This window comes from Gossypium hirsutum, chromosome A07 (genome assembly GCF_007990345.1).
Source record: "Gossypium hirsutum isolate 1008001.06 chromosome A07, Gossypium_hirsutum_v2.1, whole genome shotgun sequence".
Lineage (NCBI taxonomy): Eukaryota > Viridiplantae > Streptophyta > Magnoliopsida > Malvales > Malvaceae > Gossypium > Gossypium hirsutum.
The window spans coordinates 30,440,273-30,462,749 of NC_053430.1; the positions used below are offsets into that span (position 1 = coordinate 30,440,273).

The 22,477-nt window shown below is 31.7% G+C and overlaps 1 protein-coding gene and 1 long non-coding RNA gene across 3 annotated transcripts; one reads left to right on the plus strand and one right to left on the minus strand.

Annotated features, from left to right (window-relative positions):
- Positions 1-5,864: 5,864 nt before the first annotated feature.
- On the plus strand, positions 5,865-9,483 carry LOC107952952 (O-acyltransferase WSD1). Of its 2 annotated transcripts, none has more exons than XM_041117940.1 (7): positions 5,865-6,319; positions 7,526-8,095; positions 8,197-8,260; positions 8,364-8,470; positions 8,585-8,794; positions 8,862-8,999; positions 9,075-9,483. In XM_041117940.1, the coding sequence occupies exons 1-7, from the start codon at positions 6,038-6,040 to the stop codon at positions 9,228-9,230; spliced, it is 1,527 nt and encodes a 508-aa protein (XP_040973874.1). In that variant the 5' UTR covers positions 5,865-6,037; the 3' UTR covers positions 9,231-9,483. The 2 variants fall into 2 exon arrangements, with proteins under 2 accessions (XP_040973874.1, XP_040973873.1); XM_041117939.1 differs by having other exon boundaries at positions 5,883-6,319; positions 8,197-8,263.
- Positions 9,484-18,682: 9,199 nt separating this feature from the next.
- On the minus strand, positions 18,683-21,004 carry LOC107916842 (uncharacterized). The gene is made up of 3 exons (XR_005930625.1): positions 20,840-21,004; positions 20,640-20,717; positions 18,683-19,251 (listed from the first exon to the last, which is right to left on the minus strand). It is a non-coding gene; the product is annotated as an uncharacterized lncRNA (long non-coding RNA).
- Positions 21,005-22,477: the final 1,473 nt, after the last annotated feature.

A 22,477-nucleotide genomic window follows, 5' to 3' on the forward strand; every position in this document is an offset into this window, starting at 1 on the left:
TTTGTAACCGCATGGAATTCTGAATGACTGTTTATGACCTTTTGTATCTATGTGATTGTTCGTGTTTGGTGTGCATTATTACATTGCATCATGATTTGGGGTTTGGTTGTGAAGAGAAGGAGGACTGATTCTGATATGATCTGGCAGTTAACTGCAACATATCTGTAGAACAGTTTATCGTAATGCACTGTACTGTATATACATCAGCTTTGCTGCATTATATTATCTGAGTGGCTTCGTCTACATACATGGTGTGTAGGGTTGGATGTGTCTTTCGAGGTACTATGTAGTATGTCTGGTTGGATGAGATTAAACAACTCTATTAGGGTGTGATCGGGGGACAAAGAGGTGTTTTGGCTGGATAGGTGGGTTTTCACTACTTTACTGCATTCATAAGCATCTGATTAAGTGATTGTGTGTAAGTTTGTTTATCTGCATTCTGCCTGTGTGACTTATTATTTGTGATTGTTTTTGTGTGTAATGAGGTTTTGTAACACTATGTGTATTGATAAGTGCTTTGCTTGAGTACGTTCATTTGGGACGTTGGCTTTGTGTATACCTTCTAATTCTGTATATCTCTGTAGGTACGTTTCACTGTTGTACTACTATCTAGAATTTATGTTATTAGTCATGTCTCGAACTCACTCTGAGCTCGTGTAGCTCACCCTTTAGTGTTTCTCCTTGCAGGATCATTTTTGAATTCTGATGCTGAACTCGATATGCGGAAGTCTCGGACAGTCACGATTAAAAACAGGCTTTAATAGTATTTTTAATAATTTCTACGTTTATAATTAAATGCCTTGAATTGTAAGTACTGTTTTGAAAACTGTGGTATGAAATTGTGTTTTATACACATAAGTGTCATCGGGACTGTATCTTCTTTTGAAATATTAAGATTTTATAACCGAGAATTTTATGTAACTTAAATACTGCAATGTTAAACAGAAATTTTTCTTCGATCACTTCGGTGATCAATGTGACCTCCGAAATTTGGCCAAAACTTCTGGGATGATTTTGGGGCGTTACATAACATTTATTTATACCAAAATCCTATCTACATGCCACTTATATCCGTGTCAAAATAACTATATAACTACCAAAAGAGTTGACAGATAGTGTGATCTCCAAAAGTAATCTGATCAATAGCTCTAATTCGATGATCTACAAGGAACAAAAACCAAAACGAGTAAGCTTGCGTAAAGCTTGATAAGTTTGAATAATTAAATATAACATGCCTGTCATTTAAAAGCATATCAATTGAAATTAACATTCAAATTAGTATTTCTTGCCATGTTTCACATTCCCTACCATGTCAAATGATCAGTCATGATCATTTAATATAAAAAAAGCTATTATACAACAAAACACATATGCTAACTTGCATTCAATTAATAAATAACATTTCATGCCATGATAATTCATTTCCTTTCAAATATCCACTTCAAATGTTCCCTTTTAAATATCCATTTCGATAAACCATTTCATATAATCATTCGAATTTACTCATTTTTCACTCGATGAACCAAAATGAAATAACGTTGGATACGCAAGAATAATGCTCACACAAGTTGTAACTAACAATGCTCACACGATCTATGGAATGGGTCTGCTCACACGAGTTGTGGGTTTGGGATGTTAAGCTACACAATGCTACTCACACAAGCTGTGAAGAATCCGTAACAAATGCATGATCTGAACTAATTGTAAGACATCCAAGACCAACACTTGAAATGGTAATAACCCGAATGACATGTCATTTGCATCCTAAGCATTCACAAGGCTCATACGGGGCCATGTTTCATATCTTTATCTTTTAATTATATATACAGTATTTCATCACAAGAATTTATCCATGCAGTTTCCCATTTTCAAACATGATTTTTAACTTAATTAACATTGCAACTTAATCCATTTCATCACTTACCATTTATCAAGCAAATAAAATCAATCACAACATACATAAATAGGTACTAAATCGCAAAAACAACAATTAATTAGTTTAACCAATTTACGAACTTACCAAAACATAGTAGTTACCGACACCTCTACAACGACTTTTCTTTTCCTACGATTATCAACCGGTTTATTCGTTTCTTGATCTAAATATAATAATTTAATTCAATTATCCAATTCAATTACTTTAAAATATTTAAATTCACATATTTGACCCTTTATCGACAATTTACATTTTTATCCTAGACATTCACCTTTTATTCAATTTAGTCCTTAAACCCGAAACTTTCAAATCTATCACAATTTAACCAAATCAGTGCTAGCCGAATTTTATATAGTCCCTATACAGCCCATATTTATCAATTTTTCACAAGAATTTCATGCAAATTTTCTAATTTAATAATTTAGTCCTTCAACTTTAAAACTAACCAAAATCACTTTACAAAATAGTCATATTTAACAACCAAACTTGTAAATCTATCATCAAACTTCAAAAAAATCACAAAATCATCAATGGCATAAATCAAAACATTTAACAGATTTAACAGATTTATGAATTAGTCTCTAGGTTAGCTAGATTAAGCTACAACAAACTCAAAAACATAAAGATTATTAAAAACGGGTAAAAAAATAGCATGCAAAAGAAACAAACTTTGGTTTCTCAAAAATGGTTTTCGATTGAAGAAAGGTTGAAGAAGGAAAGAATAAAATGGCCACCTTTTTCTTATTTTTATTTTATTAACTTTTAACTTTATTAAATTATTATAAAACACATAATTTTTATACTTAAACCATTCATTAACCGACCAAATTAAGTAAATATGGGATATTTAAACCCATTTAGCCCTTATAGACCAATAGCGATTAACTTTTGTAGCTTTTACGATTTAGTCCTTTTTTCTTAATTAACTACCCAAACGTCAAAATTTTTGGACCAAATTTCAATACACCTATATAATCACTCGACGGGCTCGACCTATAGAAACGATGTCTCGATACCTTATTTTCCAAAACCACTTAAGTTTAAGGACAATCCACGTGAGCTTAACTATTCATTTAATTAGCAAAATTTATCATATTAAAAATTTAATATAAAACTATATTTGAATTGAAAATATTAAATAATAATTTTACAAACTCACTCGTTGAATTTGTGGTTCTGAAACCACTGTTTTCGACATCATTGAAAAATGAGCTGTTATAAGTTAAGCCAACACCTACCTCAGAAGAATGATGCACCAAAAAACCAATGAAGTTGGGGTAATTCTTCCATTCATTTCATTTTTCAAAGCTTGAATGGATAGCCATCTTTCCAGTAGAGTATGTCGCATCACTCTACTAGCTCGTCACTCTACTAGCAGAGTGAGGAGCTAGAGAGTGGCGAGTTAGCGAGGAGGCGAGCTAGCAGAGTGGCAAGCTAGAAAGTGGTCAGCTAACAGGGTCGCGAGCTAGCAGACAATTATGAGCTAGCAGAGTGGTGAGCTAGCAGACAGTGACGAGCTAGTAGAGTGGTGAGCTAGCGATGAGGTGAGCTAGTAGAGTGGCGAGCTAGCGAGGAGGTGAGCTAGCAGAGTGGTGAGCTAGTGAGGAGGCGAGCTAGCAATGAGGTGAGCTAGCAGGGTAGCGAGCTAGCAAAGCGTCGCAAGGTGTTGTCGTCCTTCCCTAATTGGGTCAAATTTTGGGTCACCAGAGCGGATCGGATTCGGGTTTCTAAAGTATTCAATAACAATAATAAATAAGTTTTTTTTCCTCATGTTATTACACTGATAACCAAATGAGGCATATTTACTATTAGCATTTTTATGTAATTCTAATAGATGGAGACAATTATTTTATAATCATCAACCTTTAATCAATTACTTCCACCAATTAACCAAATTAACATATAAAATTTAATTTATATTAAAATAAATAACTATATCAACATTTGATGTTAAACTTAATTGGGTACATAAAAGGTTAAAATCTTACTACAACACCTCGCGTTTGCATTAGGAAGAAGATGCCATAAATGTGTTGAATAGTTATGTCCGAAAATTTCATACATCAGAAGGATGTTTATTTGTGGATATGGATCATACAGGCTGGTTGGTCCCGCAGATTTGTTATCTTAAATTTAGAAGAACAGCTGGCTGGCATGTCTGGCTTTTGGGTCCATCGATGAGTAGATGAATTGTAGCGTTATCTATCCCTCACCAATTTACCTGCCATATATATATAATGATATCTTAAAATTACTCCAGCTAGCTGCACCATACTGATTACGGGGCTGACTAAGCTTACCAATAAAACAAAAAGAAATATAGGTACCCCCGCTCACTGCCACAGGATCTATTTCATAAAATACCCTTCTTTTACCGCTCATCGCACATTAATTATGGTCCTCAAGCATTAAATAAACGACAGACCACTTGTCTCCTCAATTAGCTACTAATTTCTTAATTTGTTTTTCAACAACCTTATTTCACTTTTCACTCTTTATGATGCAAATAATAAAAATATCAATGATGTATACAACTTAACTTTTTTTAATTATTACCCTAACTGATTAAGCTAATTCTTAATCTTAAACTTTATACGAATTAATATTTTTAATTATGAAAATAGTTACTTTACTTTTTATTATAAAAAGGATACAACTGGTTTTTCATTACACTTTTAAATTAAAATGAACTAATTTATAATTAAGAAATTTAATTTCATTAAAATATTTTCGTTCAATGGATATCAATTTGACAATAAACGATTACAATGTAAAAAAAAAATTGCCTATAAATTATATTCATTTTGGCATTTAAACTTTATTTTGTCCCATTTTAATACTTGAATTATGATTCTGTTACACTTTTCGAGCCTTGCCATTAATAGTGTTAAAAAAATAGCAACTAATCAGAACACATCACGTGTCCCTATTAACTGCTGATGTGAACGATGGCGTGGTCGTTGATTGCATTGATTAGACCAAAAAAATATAAAAAAATAAAAGGTTAAGAAAAAAATATTTAGAAAAATATAAAAATTTGTAAAAATAAATATTTTAAATAATAATTAAATATTTTTAAGAATATTTTAAAATTGTAAAAAAGTTATTGAAAATAATAAAATATTTTTTAAAATTTATTAAAAACTGCAAATAATTATTAAAAATTGTAAATAATTAACTAATCAAATTCTTCTTTTACTTCAACTTTCTCTGCAAATTCCAAAACAATGCTAGATAGTTTCTATGTTGTCATCTACTTTCTTTCTTGATTTATTCTAGCGTTGTTGTTTTCAAATTCGTAGTCCTCAAATAGAAACAACATATGAATTGATTAAAAAATTATAAAAATTATTCAAAAATTGTGAAATTTTCAATTAAATGCTACCAATTCAAATTTTAAATAATTTTTTAATAATTATTTACAATTTTTAATAATTTTCCCAAATTTTAATAATTTTCCCAAATTTTAATAATTTTTACAAATTTTAAAAAATGTTTTGTAATTTTTAATAATTTTTTAAGATTTTAAGTTATTTTCAAAAATATTTAATAATTATTTGAAATATTTAATTTTTATAATTTTTTATTTTTTTAATAATTTAAACATTTTTTTTACAGTTTTATATTTTTTAAAGTATTTTTTTATGATTTATAATAAAATTTTTACAATTTTTTAGTTTGGCAATGCGGTCAATGCAGAATCAATGTGGTCTAATTGGTTGTTTTTTTTAATACCGTTAGCAACATGGGCTAAAAAGCGTAACGGAATTATAGTTTAGGTATTAAAATGGAGAAAAAAGATTGAAGGACTAATATGGAGAAATGGATATACTTGAGGGCCAAAGAATGAATAAAGCCAAAAAAAAATTTACATAAAGACTCATAAATAATATAAATTATAAAAAGACAAAACAGTACTAATAAATGTATCCAACAAACTTCAGTGAACAAAGTTGAAAACCTTAAATGCATGATGATAAATGACACTAAATCGAGCTACTCCGACGTACATACGTTCCGACCATTTATAATTTCTTTCCATTTCCGTTGTTAAATTCCAAAAAGAATTTCGTCGGGAATTGGGTTTTGAGAGGAAGAAAAATGGAATCTACGAACAGTTTCAGATTGAGAAAGCAAGCTCTCAAACCTATTGAAACAGCAAGATCATCAGCAAGCCAAAGAGACGAAGAAGTGAGTAAGAATAATGGGCAAAGAACATGCGAAGAAGAGCCATTGAGCCCGTCGTCTCGCCTGTATCACGAACCAAATTTCAACGTCTATGTTATAGCCATCATGGGGTGCAAGACGAAAATTTACCCAGACGTCGTCAAAGCCAACTTGGGCCATTCTTTGCTTAGACACCCTCGTTTCTCTAGTTTGCAGGTACAATACAAACATAACACACTTCCTTCTTTAGATGCTCTACTTTCCCTACCTGTGCTAATTGAAAATGCTAGGGCTTCATTCCTTTACCAGTTTAACATACCCTCGAGGTGTCTATTCTATTGGCATAAATCACCTCGGTTCAGTCGCATCTATGTTAAACCTATATATAGAAGTGATGAAAGTTATATTCTATTGGCATAAGTCACCTCGGTTCAGCCGCATCTATGTTTGCAACGTCTATATAACTTAAGCTACCAACTTAAAGTCTTAAACCTGACAACTCCAAGACAAATATTCACTTGATTTTGGCACCAACGCAAGTCTATTCCAAAATTATATGGGTTAGTGTTTATTTTTCACCGTTTATTTTTCTTTATTATTATTTTAAATATTAGAATTATACGAAAAACAACCATCACAATCATTATATTCATGAAACACTAATAATTCTTGAATGTAATAATAAGATAAATTACTGTCTCAAAAATATAAAACTAAGTTTGAAGCTTAGAGATAACATTGGTGGAAATGAAAACTATAAATCTTGAACATAGATGGTAAAATGAACTTGAAGTTGCTAAAATATATGGCTTTTTTCACTTTGATCTTTTAAATTTTTTTGTTCCACTTTAGTATTAGATATTTCTAATTTAGTCCCTAACGTTTTAGATGTTCCCGATTCAATCCTTTGGACATGCTATTCATATGCTATCATGTATCATACAATGATGTCATCGTGAGATCATCTAAACAACCTTAAAAACCTTTAAAAGTAAAAAAATAAAAAAATTATTAAAAATAGAAAAAATGAAATTTAAAAAATATATACTAAATTTTACAAAAAAAATAGAAATTTTAATATTTTTAAAATTTTATAAATCTCCTGTATAATAGCTTGAACATTAGATCGTTGTTTTGATGATGATAAATTGAATAAATTTTTTCAAATTATTTAAATAATAAAAATATTATTATTTCAATTAAATAATAATATGAATAATAAATAACATTATTTTTCATTATTAAAAAAATCATTAAAAATATAAACCCTGTTATTAAATTAGGATGCATTCTTTTCTTAAAAAAAGTAATTAAACTAGAGGTTTACTTTAAGAATATATTTTAGTAGTGGATTTCATTCAAACAGTATTGTTTTCCTTTTAATTTACATTTTCAGTAAACTAATATATAAAGAAATGGCAGGTCGAGAACAACGGAGAGATGAGATGGGTTCCAACCGAAGTGGATCTGGAAAGGCATGTTATAGTTCCAGAGCTAGACCAAAACATGGACTCACCAGACAAATTCCTTGAAGATTATGTCTACAACCTAAGCAAAACCACCATTGACAAATCGCAACCTCTCTGGGACCTTCATCTGCTCAACTTAAGAACTTCCGAATCCGAGGCGGTTGGTATTTTCAGGATTCATCACTCCCTTGGCGATGGCACTTCTCTGCTGTCTCTTCTACTTGCTTGCACTCGCCAAATGAAAGATTCTAAGGCCTTGCCCACCATTCCCATCAGGAAGAAGAAAGACAAGAAGAGTGATCGTATAGGAATTTGGAGGATTCTGTTGAGGTTTTGGTTTGTTTTACAGGTGTTCTGGAATACCGTGGTTGATGTTTTCATGTTTATTGCCACGGCATTGTTCTTGACAGATACTCAGAATCCTCTAAAGGGTCTGCCGGGAAGTGAGTCTACTCCACGGCGGATTGTTTACAGGACAGTGAGTTTGGATGACATCAAGTTCGTGAAGAATGCGATGAACACTGTGAGTCGCTAAGGAAGAAATTCCATAAACTGCTTTCTTAATTATCATTGTCATTTATTTTAGAAGATTTTTTTTAAAATCCTTTGAGCTTAATTTTGCAGACCATAAACGATGTTGCCTTTGGGATGACACAGGCTGGTTTGTCACGCTATATTAACAGAATATGTAGTGAGATTTCTATTTCTATACATTTTACCAACATGTAATAATTTATGTGTGGGAAACAAGAAATTAAGATTGTATGATTCACTTTCTAATTACTTACTAGGCGAAAACAAGAAAGATGGGGGAGCAACAGAAACGAATAACCTTCCAAAGAGTATTCGCCTCCGATCAAATTTGCTCGTCAACATAAGGCCAGCTCCAGGCATCCAGGTTAATACATATTTCTTTAAATTCCAGGCTTATTATGGTTTACACTACAGGTTTGGCCCCTGTTTTCCAAATCCACACTTATCTTAATAAAACAAATTGTTTAATTCATGGCAGGCTTTAGCTGATATGATGGAGAAGGATGCTGAAGTAAAGTGGGGCAACTGGATTGGTTATGTTCTTCTCCCCTTTACCATTGCTGTAAGGGAAGATCCATTAGATTATGTTCGTAATGCTAAGGCCATCATCGACCGAAAGAAACGCTCCCTTGAAGCTTTTTGCACTTTCTATATTGCTGACTGGGCACTCAACCTTTTTGGCATCAAGGTATAATTGAATATATTTTAATTCATTATGCTTAAAGTGATATATGTTTTAATCTTGTAAAACACAGGCGGCAAGTGCACTGTCCCACAAAGTTATATCTCGCACAACAATGTGCTTCTCGAATATGGTTGGACCTGTGGAGGAAATTGGTTTTTGTGGTCATCCAATGGCTTTCCTTGCTCCAAGTTCTTATGGTCAACCTTATGTAAGCCTTCATTTGAGAATAACTAGCAGTAGCGATGTGTTTATTGTATATCCTACTGATTACTGAAAATTGCAGGCACTAATGATAAACTTCCAGAGTTACATCGACAAGATGACCATTGTTCTGTCAGTGGATGAAGGAACCATACCCAACCCTCACCAGCTATGTGATGATATCGTGGAATCACTCCAGGTCATCAAGGACGCCGTTCTGACTAGGGGGCTTGCCTAGTTTAGAGAACCACAATCCATGAGTAAGAGGCTAAACATAATCCAACTTCAACTCTTCACCATAGACCGCTAAATTTTATGAACTTCAAGCATTAATGATATTTGTTAAATAATGGTAGGATGAGTACTCTTGTCTCGTTGAGTCACGAGATTATTTAATTTTCAATATTACCGCATATTATTTTATTTTTTCTTGAAAGGATTGCTGCATATTAATGAAATTAATTAATAGGGTTCAGTTAGTATTTATAGTATATAGCTACGATTATTTCTTTTCTGTTATTTTTTTTGTTTTATGTTGTTTTAATATTGAGAGTGGTTTCACCAAAATATATATATATATATTGAGAGGAGATGGAAATATTGATTTGAATTTATATTTACAAAAATTTTAAACTACTACTCATATAAATAATACTTTATTTTTTATATTAATAATCTTATAATCTTTTCCTTTATTGGTATCATTAGAAATAACAAATAACTCCCTAAATATTGACAACAGTAAATTAATTGTGAAAAAATGAACAATAAAAGATAACTTTTTAAAAGTACTATGTTTAATTATACTATATTTTAATTTATGAAACTAAGGGTACGTTTGGTTGGAGAATGGAATGGAGTTGTAATAGAATAGAGTTGTAATTAGTAATTCAGTCGTTTGGTTGAAAGGAATGGAATGGAATAGAGTTGTAATAGTATTCTTGTGTTTGGTTGATTGGAATAGACATTGTAATAGCATAAGGAAAAAAACTTAAACGACTAAAATACCCTTAGTAGAAATTTTTTAGATGGATGATTATTGTTTTGAAATTTTAATAAGATTATTATTAAATATAATTTAATAATAAATAATAATAAATAATTTAATCATATTTTAACATAATTATTATTAAATACAATTTAATAAAATAATATATAATTTAATAACATTCTCAATATTATTATTAAAATATGAATTAATAAAAATCATAATATATAATATTATAAAAATAATATATAACTACTTTATTATTTTTAAACACATATTTAATGTGCTAAATGTTCCATTATCCATTTAATTTTTTCTTGCACTCTTTTTCTTCCTTTAATAAATTTCTTTTATCTTTTATATAATAAAAATCAAGTTTATATAATCTTCAATTGAGTTAATTGGAAGATCCATCTACAACCATGGTTGAATCATAAGATTATCATCTTTATAAACATATCATTTATATTTTTATATAGTTAAATTAAAATACTTGTTCCTTATCAAACAATTGTAAGGAAAGTCACTCCAAGCTAAGGTGTTATACTGTAAACAAGCATCAAAAGAGCACATAAAATATATATTTCAAAGTTTCATCATTCATGCAACCAAGCATTGCAAACGGCACACATATCTACATACAGTCTACATTCTGATCAACTACAGGTTGCAAGAATACTCAGTAACGGTACTTTGTCGAGTAATCTTTCGGAGCAATTACCAGACCACGACATTTCCTTGCCCCACGGTATACAGTCTCAATGATGTCTATGAACTCCTATTTGTCCTTGAGAGCCCAGTTAATCTTGTTATTATCGGTGCCGAGATCAATCATAATGTGCTTGTATCTGAAAAAAAAATCACTGTCGATCAAATTGAGCAACACAATCAAGATACTCAAGGCGTTTCCTCATTAAAATTCACTCCATTCTATCTAACTTAGGTGGTGCATATCCCTGTTTTCAGTTCATAAAATTTCAAACGAGAAACCAAAATTTATTTAATAAATACAATCTATCCATCCGATGACAAATTGGTTAACCCTGGATATCAAATATGATACATACAAATTCTTTCGCTCTAATTCATTGATTCCATTAATTGGAAAAGAAGGCCACCAAGATCATACAATAAACACTATATGAAAATAGACTTTTAGCGGCGCTTTCTAAAACGCCGCAAAAAACGCCACTATAGGTAACGCCACAAAAATTTGTGGCGTTTATTGAAAAAAATTCCGCTAAAAGTCAAGGCTTTTAGTGGCGTTTGTGGGAAAAGTGCCACTAAAAGTCATGGCTTTTAGTGGCGTTTGTGGGAAAAGTGCCACTAAAAGTCATGGCTTTTAGCGGCGTTTGTGGTAAAAGCGCCGCTAAAAATCACGGCTTTTAGCGGCGTTTGTGGGAAAAGCGCCGCTAATTTTGGCAGATTTGCAATATTTTTTTCACCAATATCTAGCCCTTCCTGCATTAAAATCCAACCAAATATAACAAATATAGTATAAAATACAGCCAAAAACAGCAAATTTAGCATAAAAATACAACCAAAAAATTAATTCTAAATGATACTTCAAATTTAACTAAAGATATATGATATAATTAATAAATAAAGTATAATTTAAAATATTTTTGCAATAATGTTAAACGTGACAAAACTTAAAAACATTCTTACAATAAGAAAACTAATGTTTAAGATGACGGCTTTTGCGATTGCTAAAACATATGCATCATCTGCTGAAGCTGTAGCTGAAGGTCATCGTACTTTTTACTTTGCTTTGCTACCATCGCTCATGCCTCTGCCTCTCTCGCTGCAGCCGCTGCCTCCCTCTCTACTGCTTTCGCTCTAAGTTGTTGCTGGAGTTCTTCATATTTTCGTTGAACCTCGGCAATTTTCTCAACCGTGTTCGCTTGCATCTGAGCTATCTGGTCTCTTAACCTCTGAACTTCAGCTTGAGCTTGACTTCCAGAAGGCATGTATTGCTGGGAGCCGGATCCAAAATATTGGGTCGGGGTAACACCAGATCCTTGAAACCGAACCCGACCGTACCTTTCAGGACCCAAAACTTCAGTGATAATTCTGTTATCAATGTTCTCAAGATTAACAGAACTATCACTCGAAGCAATCGCTTCATATTCTGCCTTCTTCTCCTTTAGTTTCTCCTCAAAAATCAATTAAAGAGTTAGAAACGAAATATATAATAAAAAGGAATGCAACATAACTTAACATTATTTAAAACTACTAATGATGAATTGAATTAAACAATTATAATTAAAGATTATAAATATTTAGAATGAATCAAATTAAACAATTATCATTAAAGATTATAAATATTTAGAATAAATCAAATATTATTAAGTAAATATACCATAATTTCTCCAGCTTCGGATGTCATAGGAGATCCATCTTTCTTTTTATGCATAATTTCAAAAAGCTGAAGGCGTCCAACTTTTTGTCCGGATTTAATTTCCTACAATATAGTAGTAAGAATATTATTTAATAATAGAAAGTTATTAATATTTGAAAGAATTAATAAATTCATAATACCTCGGCCTCAACTACAGAAGCAAAACTTCTCGACCCTGCCATGTGCGTGAATTTTTGTTTTTGCCTGCTGCTTGTTTCAACTCGCTCACGGTTCTACATAATAAAATTATTATTACGTATAAAGTAAACACTATATATAAGAGTTTGGAAATACGCAATACCTCTCCTTTCTTTGAATTCCAAAATCTAACTGCATCTTCCCATTGATACCTCAGCATTCCCGGCGGAACATTTCTCAATTTTTCCTCGAGGCTTATGTCTTTCTTAAAATATTGTTTCTTTAAAGTGCTTTTATTGTCTCTCCATCTTTTACCTAATGCCTTTTTGATATAATCATCGGAGACTTCTAAAGCAAATCTCTCCTAAAAAAATATAAGTTTAGAATGTAAATATAAATGAAACTTAAACCAAAGTATTATAAATTTCATTCACATTTTGTTACCTTAATATTAGCGAGAGCCTGATTTTTGTTGCTATTAGGCATGTGATGCCATGATTCATAGTTGATGGACAACATATTTGCATTTCGTGCTAAAATGCCCAAATAGCCTGCTAAAAGTCGAGCTTCAAATCCAACAGGCTGACCATGAGTATTTCTACTTACTTTAACACGCTCGACAGGATCTAAGTCGTATAAATCTCTAAGCAGAGTACGTCCTCGAACTCTACGCGTCCCACCACTTTCAGCTGAAAAATGATATACTATTATTATATTAAAATTGACAAATAATTCAATAATAAAAGTCAACACATGTAAAATGAACATAACATTACTTTGAAATTCTTCAGGCTCATCAAGTGTCTCCGGCACATTCGAAGATCCAACAACTGTCTGCTGTTCACTATTTCCTTCTTCCGAATTTGGAGTATTCTGGACAATACTTAAATCTCTTAATCTTCTTCTACGCATTTTTCCTGCAATACACATAAAATAGTTAAAGTTTTAGTAACAAATTACAACAATAGTAGTACATATAAAATAGTTAAATTATATAACATGACAAAGATTAAAATTATAATATTACATATAATTAAAAAATTGTAAAATCTTACTACATCATTATTCGTAAATATCTTCATCCACATCATGTCGAACCCATTGATGTTGTGTATTAGTACTAGGGATATTTTCATCTAAGTTTTGTTCTGGAAAAGGTAATGTTTCTGATCTTTCGACGATGTCATCTCTACTTCCATTACCCATTTCAAACAAGTCTCTAGGGGTGTTCCGGAGTACAACATACCAACCCTCATCAGTTGGATCTTTCGAATAAAAAACTTGTTTCACTTGAGAGGAAAATACATATGGCTCGTCCATCAATTGTTGTCCAGTGTGAATCAAGCGAGAGAAATTCAACATTGTAAAACCAAATTGATCTTCTTTAATTCCTCGAGCAGTATTAACATCAGCCTAATCACACCGAAATAAGACAACTTTCCATCTGCCATAGTAATCCAACTCAATAATGTTGGTAAGAAGTCCGTAATACTCCACATTACCCTCAACCGGATTACTGTCCCTAGCACTAGCATAACTTGTAATTGAAGAATTAACAACAACTCCACAATTTTGAGCTCTCCTCATTCTCTCACGATACTTTGTATGAAATCTATATCCATTGATGAGGAAGGCACTATATCTTTTTATTATTCTATTCGGACCTTGGGAAAGCCATTTAACTTCGTCATTGACGTCCTTTCCACTCCAAACCTATTGAATCGAAAGTAAATTGAATAATTAACTAAATTTCGGGATTATATGTAACTTATTAACTTTAGTTACATACTGTTTGACTTAACCATTCATGAAAATATTCTGTGAGTAACTTATTAATCTCTTGATGTTGCAATCTTCGAGAGCGTGCACGAGATCTCAAAATTTGTTTGTACTCACTATATTAAAAACAAGTGTAATTGGTTAGAAGATAAACAATCAAAACGACAAATATGTGAGGAAATTTTAGAACTTACTTGCGTAACGGTTCAACTAAATCGTGGTGAAAAAGTACATATCGATGTGCTTGTATCCATGATATATCATCTAATTCTGCAATTTCAACTTTGCCGATTGGTTCTCCATAACTTTGGAATAAATAAGTTTCGGCCAAGTTATGATCATTGAGCCCAGCATTTCTATTTGGTCTATTCAATCGTGTTTCAACATCTTCTAAATATCTAGAACAGAATGTCATGCACTCCTCTGCCAAGTAGCCTTCAGTAATTGATCCTTTTGGATAATGCTTATTGCGACAATAAGATTTCAATTTGCTTAGGAACCTAAACACGATATACAATATTTATCAAAAGTTGTAACTAAATGTATAGACGCGAATAAATAAATACTTGACAAATAAATTAGCACCTTTCTATTGGATACATCCATCGATAAAAAACCGGTCCACCAAGTATTACTTCGTGAGGGAGATGGATTACCAAGTGCACCATAATAGTGAAGAAGGAAGGTGGAAAGATCTTCTCCAAATTGCATAAAGTCAAAGCAGCTCGATCCTGTACTTTCTTAAGTTTTCAACATCCAAAACTTTGCCACAAATAGCTTTCATTATATTGGATAGTTCAATTATACAGGACGTCACATTTTTTGACATGCAACACTGTAAAGCAACTGGGAGTAAATCTTGCATCAAGATGTGGTAATCATGTGATTTTAATTAATATAATCTTCAATCTTTAAGACTCACACATCGAGATATATTTGACGCATACGCATCTGGGACCTTTATATCCTTCAACACCATACAAAACACCTCTTTCTCTTCCTTTGACATTGATAAAATAGAAGGCGGCAACCGATATTTCCCATTCGGAAGTACTTGAGGATGAAGATCACGCCGAATTCTCATGTCAACTAAATCAAGTTGACTCTAAAGATTGTCTTTTGATTTTCCATCGACATTCAAAATTGTCGCAATTATGTTCTCGCAGACATTCTTCTCAATATGCATGACATCAAGATTGTGGCGTAAAATATTATGCTCCCAATAAGGCAACTAAAAAAAATACTTCTTTTTTTCCACAAGTCTGCCTCATTAGAATCATCCTCTTAGTCAGATTCATCATCGGATTCATCCCTCGATCTTCTCTTTGATTGCGTGTTAGGTGGTTGATTCATCTTCCCATAACTGAAGTTGATATCTTTTAACATAAACAAGATTTTAGATCCAACGGTCTGCTGAGGAGCTCCCCTGTACTCTTCAGTACCGTCAAATAGAATCTTCTGAAATCTAAATTTATGATTTCCATCTAACCACCAACGATGGCCCATGTAAGAGAACTTCTTCCCATTGTACAACCATTTCGAACAAGTTTGCGCAGCACAACAAGGACAAGCATAACGTCCTTTAGTACTCCAACCCGATAAATTAGATAAGCCGGGAAATCATTAATTGTCCACAATAAAGCTGCACGTAAATAAAAGTTCTCTTTTTTTAATACATCATATGTCTCAACACCCGACCATAATTGTTTTAACTCTTCAATAAGTGGCTGCAAATAGATGCCAATATCATTTCCGGAACCTTTCTCTCCAGGAATAATCATTGATAAAATAAACGAAGATTGCTTCATGCAAATCCATAGAGGCAAATTGTAAGGAACAAGCACCACAGGCCAAGTACTGTACGAAGTACTCATGATTTTAAATGGATTAAAGCCGTCAGCTGCTAGCCCAAGCCTCACATTTCGAGGATCGCTTGCAAAGCTTGAAAATTTCATGTCAAATGATTTCCAAGCTAAAGAATCCGTAGCATGTCCTAATAATCCATCAACGGTCCGTTGATCATTATGCCACCTCATAGATTCGGCCGTCTTTGACGACATGAAAAGCCTTTGAAGTCTTGGTATTAGGGGAAAGTATCGCAAAACCTTGACTGGCTTCTTTATTAACTGTGCCCCACTTCATTCGCATTCACATCTTCTGTATTCCCATTCATCTAACGAGACTTGCCGTAAACATTACAACACTGTTGGTTCTTCTGATCACCCCAGTACAACATGCAGTCATTTGGGCAACTATGAATTTTATCGTACCCAAGGCCCAAATCTTTTATTAGTCTCTTCATATCTTGACAAGATTGGGGGATTTTTGCAAAAGGAAACATCTCTCTCAGAAACTCTAGCAGCATTGTAAAAGAATTTCCAGTCCACCCTCCCAAACATTTTAAGTGAAATAAACGAATGTAGAAGGACAATTTCGAATATTTTGATCCCTCGTAAAGTTCTTCGTTCATTTCATTAAGTAAATTGTAGAACTTTGCCGCTTCTTCATTTGGCTCCTCATAAGGCGCACTTGTTCCCGTTTCGCCAAAAACATTTCCACCAATATTACAATCATCGGATGCAATAAAGTCAGGTGGAAACGATTGCTCACCATGACTGTGCATATTAAATGCATCCCGCAACATACCTTCCATGTCATCTTGTCTAACATACTGATGGTAATCAATATCAGGATAAGTCGGATTAACCATTGAAGAAGTTCCACTAGATGTACACTCTCTATGGAAAATCCATTTTTTATACCCCCGAATAAAGCCATCAACAATTAGATGTTCGTAGACAACTTCACGAGTATGCCAATTGATGTTGCCACACTTCTTACACGGGCAAAGAATCATATTCTCTTGGCTTGCATATTGAAATGCAAAATTCAGAAAAGTTTGTACTCCATTTTGATAGGCGTTGCTTACCCTTGACAATTTCATCCAACTCCTATCCATTTCGTAGTTCTTGAATTCTAAAGTTGACAATAAATTACACAGGTAAGTTGTTTATTATGTAAGTCTTGATATGATATATTTTTATGTTTTATGTAAGTTATGTAGATTATGTAAGTTATGAAATTTGAACTTTAAACTATATGCTTTTAAGGAAACTATTAGATTACACTACATGTATTAGTTAAGTTCCGTAAGTTGTTATGTACGTTATGTGAGTTATGTAAATTATGTAAGTTATGTGAGTTATGTAAGTTATTTTTTAAGATTCATCATGCGTGGCGTTGTTACACCTAGGGAGGATCCATTATATCTTACAGCTCAATATAAGGCAACCCGTCAGGTTTCCAGCCTATATACTTTGAATCTTTAAAATATTTAAAAAAAAGGTTGGAGAGAAGGTCAGCTATTGTTGTAATTTTAATGGACAAGCAAGCTACATGGTAATAAATATTCAATAGTAAATGAGCTCGATAGAACTTTTTCAAGTCTTTTTGAATTTTTTAAGATTCATCATACGTGGCGTTGTTACACTTAGGGAGGATCCATTATATCTTACAGCTCGATATAAGGCAACCCGTCAGGTTTCCAGCCTATATACTTTGAATCTTTAAAATATTTAAAAAAAGGTTGGAGAGAAGGTCAGCTATTGTTGTAATTTTAATCGACAAGCAAGCTACATGGTAATAAAATTAATTCATACTTATTCATACTTAAGAACATAAGCATTGGAACCTGTAGCAATGAGAAAAACATACGCATTGGAACTAGTAGCAAAGAGATCCAAAGGATAAGCAAGCAAATTAAAAAAATTAAAGACAACATAACAAGTATATAAGGATAAACAGCATAAGCAAATTAAAAAAAATAATCAAAGGACAGACTTGAAATAAGTTAAAAACATGATCCATTAATGATCCATTAAAAAACAAGTTAAAAACAAATTTAACAAATTAAATATACATACCTATTTGAAATTGTAATTACCTTGTAATTAGCTCATGGAATACATACCAAATATAATCTCCTAGAAATAAAGATTTAGCAAATTAAATATACATACCTCTTAGAAATTATAAATTCGATGGAAGAGTCAATTCTAGCAAATTAAATTACACTTGCAAACAATAAACAGCCATAAAATAAAAAAAAATAATCTGACTCAAATATGCCTTTCAATAACATTATAACATCAACCTAAATTATTAAATTGGTTGAGCTACGGTAACACCCTCAGCTTCTTAACAACACTTTTGCCAGTTCATTCTAGTTCAAAATTTATTAAAAAAAGGTAAATATTTAAAGGATCCTCACTACAGTAATGGCATCCTCCAGTCTAATTATCATCGAGATTCAAATTTAAGAAGAGCTACTAAATCACTAACATAGATACTCGGAATTGCGATGTGTCCGGTAGAATATATTTAAAAATTAAAAAGAAAAAAAAACTCATCGCAATCTAAGCTTTATTGTCGAAAACTAGGTTCAAATGTGTTTCTCGATTAGTTCTTGAATTTTTTGTCACTAGAACTTTTAGGTGAAGAACAAAAAAAGATAAATATGTTTATAAAGGAAATAATATTTAATCTTTTTTTGGATATTTTAGTTAAAAATTATATCGTGCCACAAAATGATTGGTTAAGGGAATTTCTTTAACAACAGAGATAAAATGGGTAAGTGGTATAGTTTAAGTACCACTTATGACAACAAAAAAGTTTAAATATCAATTTGGGAAAATAAGTATAGTTTAGTTATCATTTTGTGATTTAAGTATATATATTTTTTATATAAAAAATATAAAATAAAAAAAAACACTTAAAACAAGTGAATTAATCATTATTCAATTGAGTTAAATTCATTTAACTCATCACAGAAGTCTAGGGTAATATGCTGGCAAATGGATAACCCCAATGTCATGATGTACAAATGGATAGCCCTACCTTCCTTCTTTTCCAACTGGCAAGCAATTGATCCGACCCAGATGTCACTGTAATATGCTGAGTTAGCATGCAAAAGAGTGATTGTTAGAACAAAATACTAATTTTTGGATAACACAGGCTATTCTCCAACTTACTCTCATCAGGTCTCAACTCATGTAATAGCTATGTATAACAATCACATCATCTGTTACGTGAATATGCATGCGTCACCACAAACAATTTATTCCGAGCCATCAAATTGAATAAAAAATAATTAATTACAACTTTCTAACCATCAATGTGTAACATAGTAATTGATATCATATGATGAAGCCACTATGACAGAGACATTACAAACATGCTCTGCACATTCATAAGATCATAGAGTTAAAAGAGGATAGAGTCGCTCCAAACTTCAATTGAGTGTATTTCTTAGAGCATGACTTGAGGATTAAGGAGAAAATAAAACAAATATGCAGTTACCAAGACAGAAGGAAACGATAAGATAACTTCTCTCCAAAAAGTAACAGGTTTTGAAATTTCTACAGTTTCTGTGAAAAGATGTAGACCATCAAGCTCAATAGGTGCCCTCCAATGCAAGGCAACAAATTTCAGAATCAGGAAGTCTTTAGCCAGGGTTTTTATGACTCTAAAGTTCGCCAGAAAACTTTAGGGATAACTACTGCCCGCTATTTAACAGTGTAAAAGCAATGCAGGATAAGGAAGGATGTATTAACATTACACAATATGCAGAAGATCATGGAAGAAAAGGTGACTGGACCAGCTAAGATTGGTAACATAAATATTTGAGTGTAAGGCAGCACAAGCACAACAGCAGAAGTAAAGAGCGTTTTTGAGGCATGTTTTCATGAGGATGACTGGTGACATGCATTTTTAGAGTTTAATAAGCCCAGAATATTGACCATTGAAACCAAAACACAATAAATAGAGCAAGCAATTCAATATAGGTCGGGTTATCTAACCTAAACTATCTAATCCAACAAGGAATTGCTTCTACCAATGATCACATGAGAAGACACTAAACTGATAACCGAAAACATGTTTACAGTATCGAAGGTCACTCATGTGTAGGTTGTAGTTTCAAGACAGCCAAGTTCATCATTCAATAACTTGAAACATCAAGGATAAAGTTTCTAGTCTTGGAGAATCTATACATATTAAACCATTTTCCAATCATGTATAATCAAATGCCAATATAAATCAAACTAGCCCATAAAAGGCCATCAATCTTCCGACTCAAAGAACCAAAAAGCCAAAATCAAATGCAGAAATCAAAACCAACAAAATAAATTCCCATAATAGGGAACTAACTACATACACAGAGGGAAAGAGAACAACAATAAAATTCCCAATAGTTGGCATATACTAAAGAACACAAAAGAAAAAAAATATAAATGTCAGCATGCTAAAGTCTAGGGTTTAAAAGAACAAGTAAATGAGAGTACCTTGATTTGATGGACTCGCCAAAGGTAGCCTTCAATCGGGTTTGATTTCAAAATGAAATCCCTTAATCTTTCTGCTTACTGCAAAAATAAAACAGAAGTGAAATCGAAGTCGAAATGAAATAAAAAATAAACGGCTTGCTTGCTACAATGAAATCAAAATGAAAGAAGGAGCTTTGGGTTTGATTAGAAAATTATAATACCTGTCGATCGAAAAGAGAGAGGGAGACGGCAAATGGGTTTGATTTAGGGAAATTTTAGGGTTTAGGGGGAACTATGATTTGGGGGAAAATGAGGGTTTCGGGTTTGCAATGGGGTGAAATGGCTTAGTCTAAGAAAGGCTGAGAAAGAAAAAGGGATTGGGAAAGAAAAGGGAATCGGGGGAGAGAAATCGAAGTGCTGGCTGAGAATGGCTGAGAAAGAAAATGGAATCGGGAAAGAAGGGAATTGGGGAGGGGGAGAGAAATAAAACAGCGTCTTTTCAATCAAAACTAAAATTTAGCCGCGTATTTTATCAAAATGGTATCGTTTTATTTAAAATAAATTACTTTTTTGCGGCGTTTTTATCATAAACGCCGCTATTGCTTGCCTTTTGCGGCGTTTTTATCATAAACTCCGCTAATGTTTGACTTTTTTATAATTTTTATATTGAATTATTATATCTTTTATATTAATTTTAAATAATTTTTTAAAAAAATTTAAGTAATATTTAAAATAATTAGATTAAATTTTAATTTTTTTATATATTTTATATATCAAATTGTTTAGATTAAATATTTTTACATATAAAAGCATTAATTGATTACATAAAATTTCATCATTTAACAAATCTCAAGTTAAATCCTAAATATATATAAAGTTTATCTATTATCTCTTAAATAAATTAAACTATAATCATAATTTTAATATCTTAAATTTAATATTATCTCTTTTACGAATATATAAGAAATTATTTAATATATAAATTAAAAAAATACTAATTAACTAATCTAAACCTAAACCCCTAACTTTTATCCCCTAAACCCTAAATCATACAACATAACCCTTAAACCCATAACACATAACCCCTAACACATAACCCCTAACCCCTAACCCCTAACACCTAAACCTTAAACCCCAACCCTTAAACCATAAACTGTAAACCATAATCCATAAACCCATAATCCATAATCCATAAACCTTAAAATAGTAACTCTTAAATTTTAAACCCTAAATCATATACCCTAAGCCATAAATCTTAAACTATAATGATAATTAATTCAATATTTTAAAATTAATTAAGACTATCTCTTTTACTATTATATAAGAATTTATTTAATATATAAATTAAAAAACAATAAGTCATATACCCAAAAAACTTTAAAATTATTTTAAATAATAGTATTTTATTTTTTTTCATTTTTAACAAATATTTTTCTATAATAAAAATTCGAAACACAATTAACTTTATGATTATAACCAAAATAACAATTAATTTTTATATAGACTTTTAAATTAATTTTTATATAAACTTTTAATAAATATACGAGTTAAATAATATCTTCTCACATAGGAGTGTTAAATCTTAAAAAAGAAAAAGTAATTCTCTTAACATACTTTAACAAATTGAATACTAAACCACTTAATCTGTAAAAGCTAAAATATGAGATAAGTATTTGTACTTTTCGTAAAATTAAAATTTAGTCATTATATTTCTATTCTTAAGAATTTAATTCCTCTATGTTTCAAATTTCTGAATTTAAGTTTAATTGTTAAAATTACTTTTTTATTATTATTAAATTCGTTAGGGATTTGGATGTCGAATTTGGGAATGGGTGATAATACTTTAGGGATTTAAGATG

Coding starts and splice junctions, on each gene's coding strand:
- LOC107952952 (XM_041117939.1), top strand. CDS start 6,038: ATGGAATCTACGAACAGTTTCAGATTGAGAAAGCAAGCTCTCAAACCT. Junction 8,096..8,196: donor TGAAGAATGCGATGAACACT/GTGAGTCGCTAA, acceptor TTAATTTTGCAG/ACCATAAACGATGTTGCCTT. Junction 8,471..8,584: donor GGCCAGCTCCAGGCATCCAG/GTTAATACATAT, acceptor AATTCATGGCAG/GCTTTAGCTGATATGATGGA.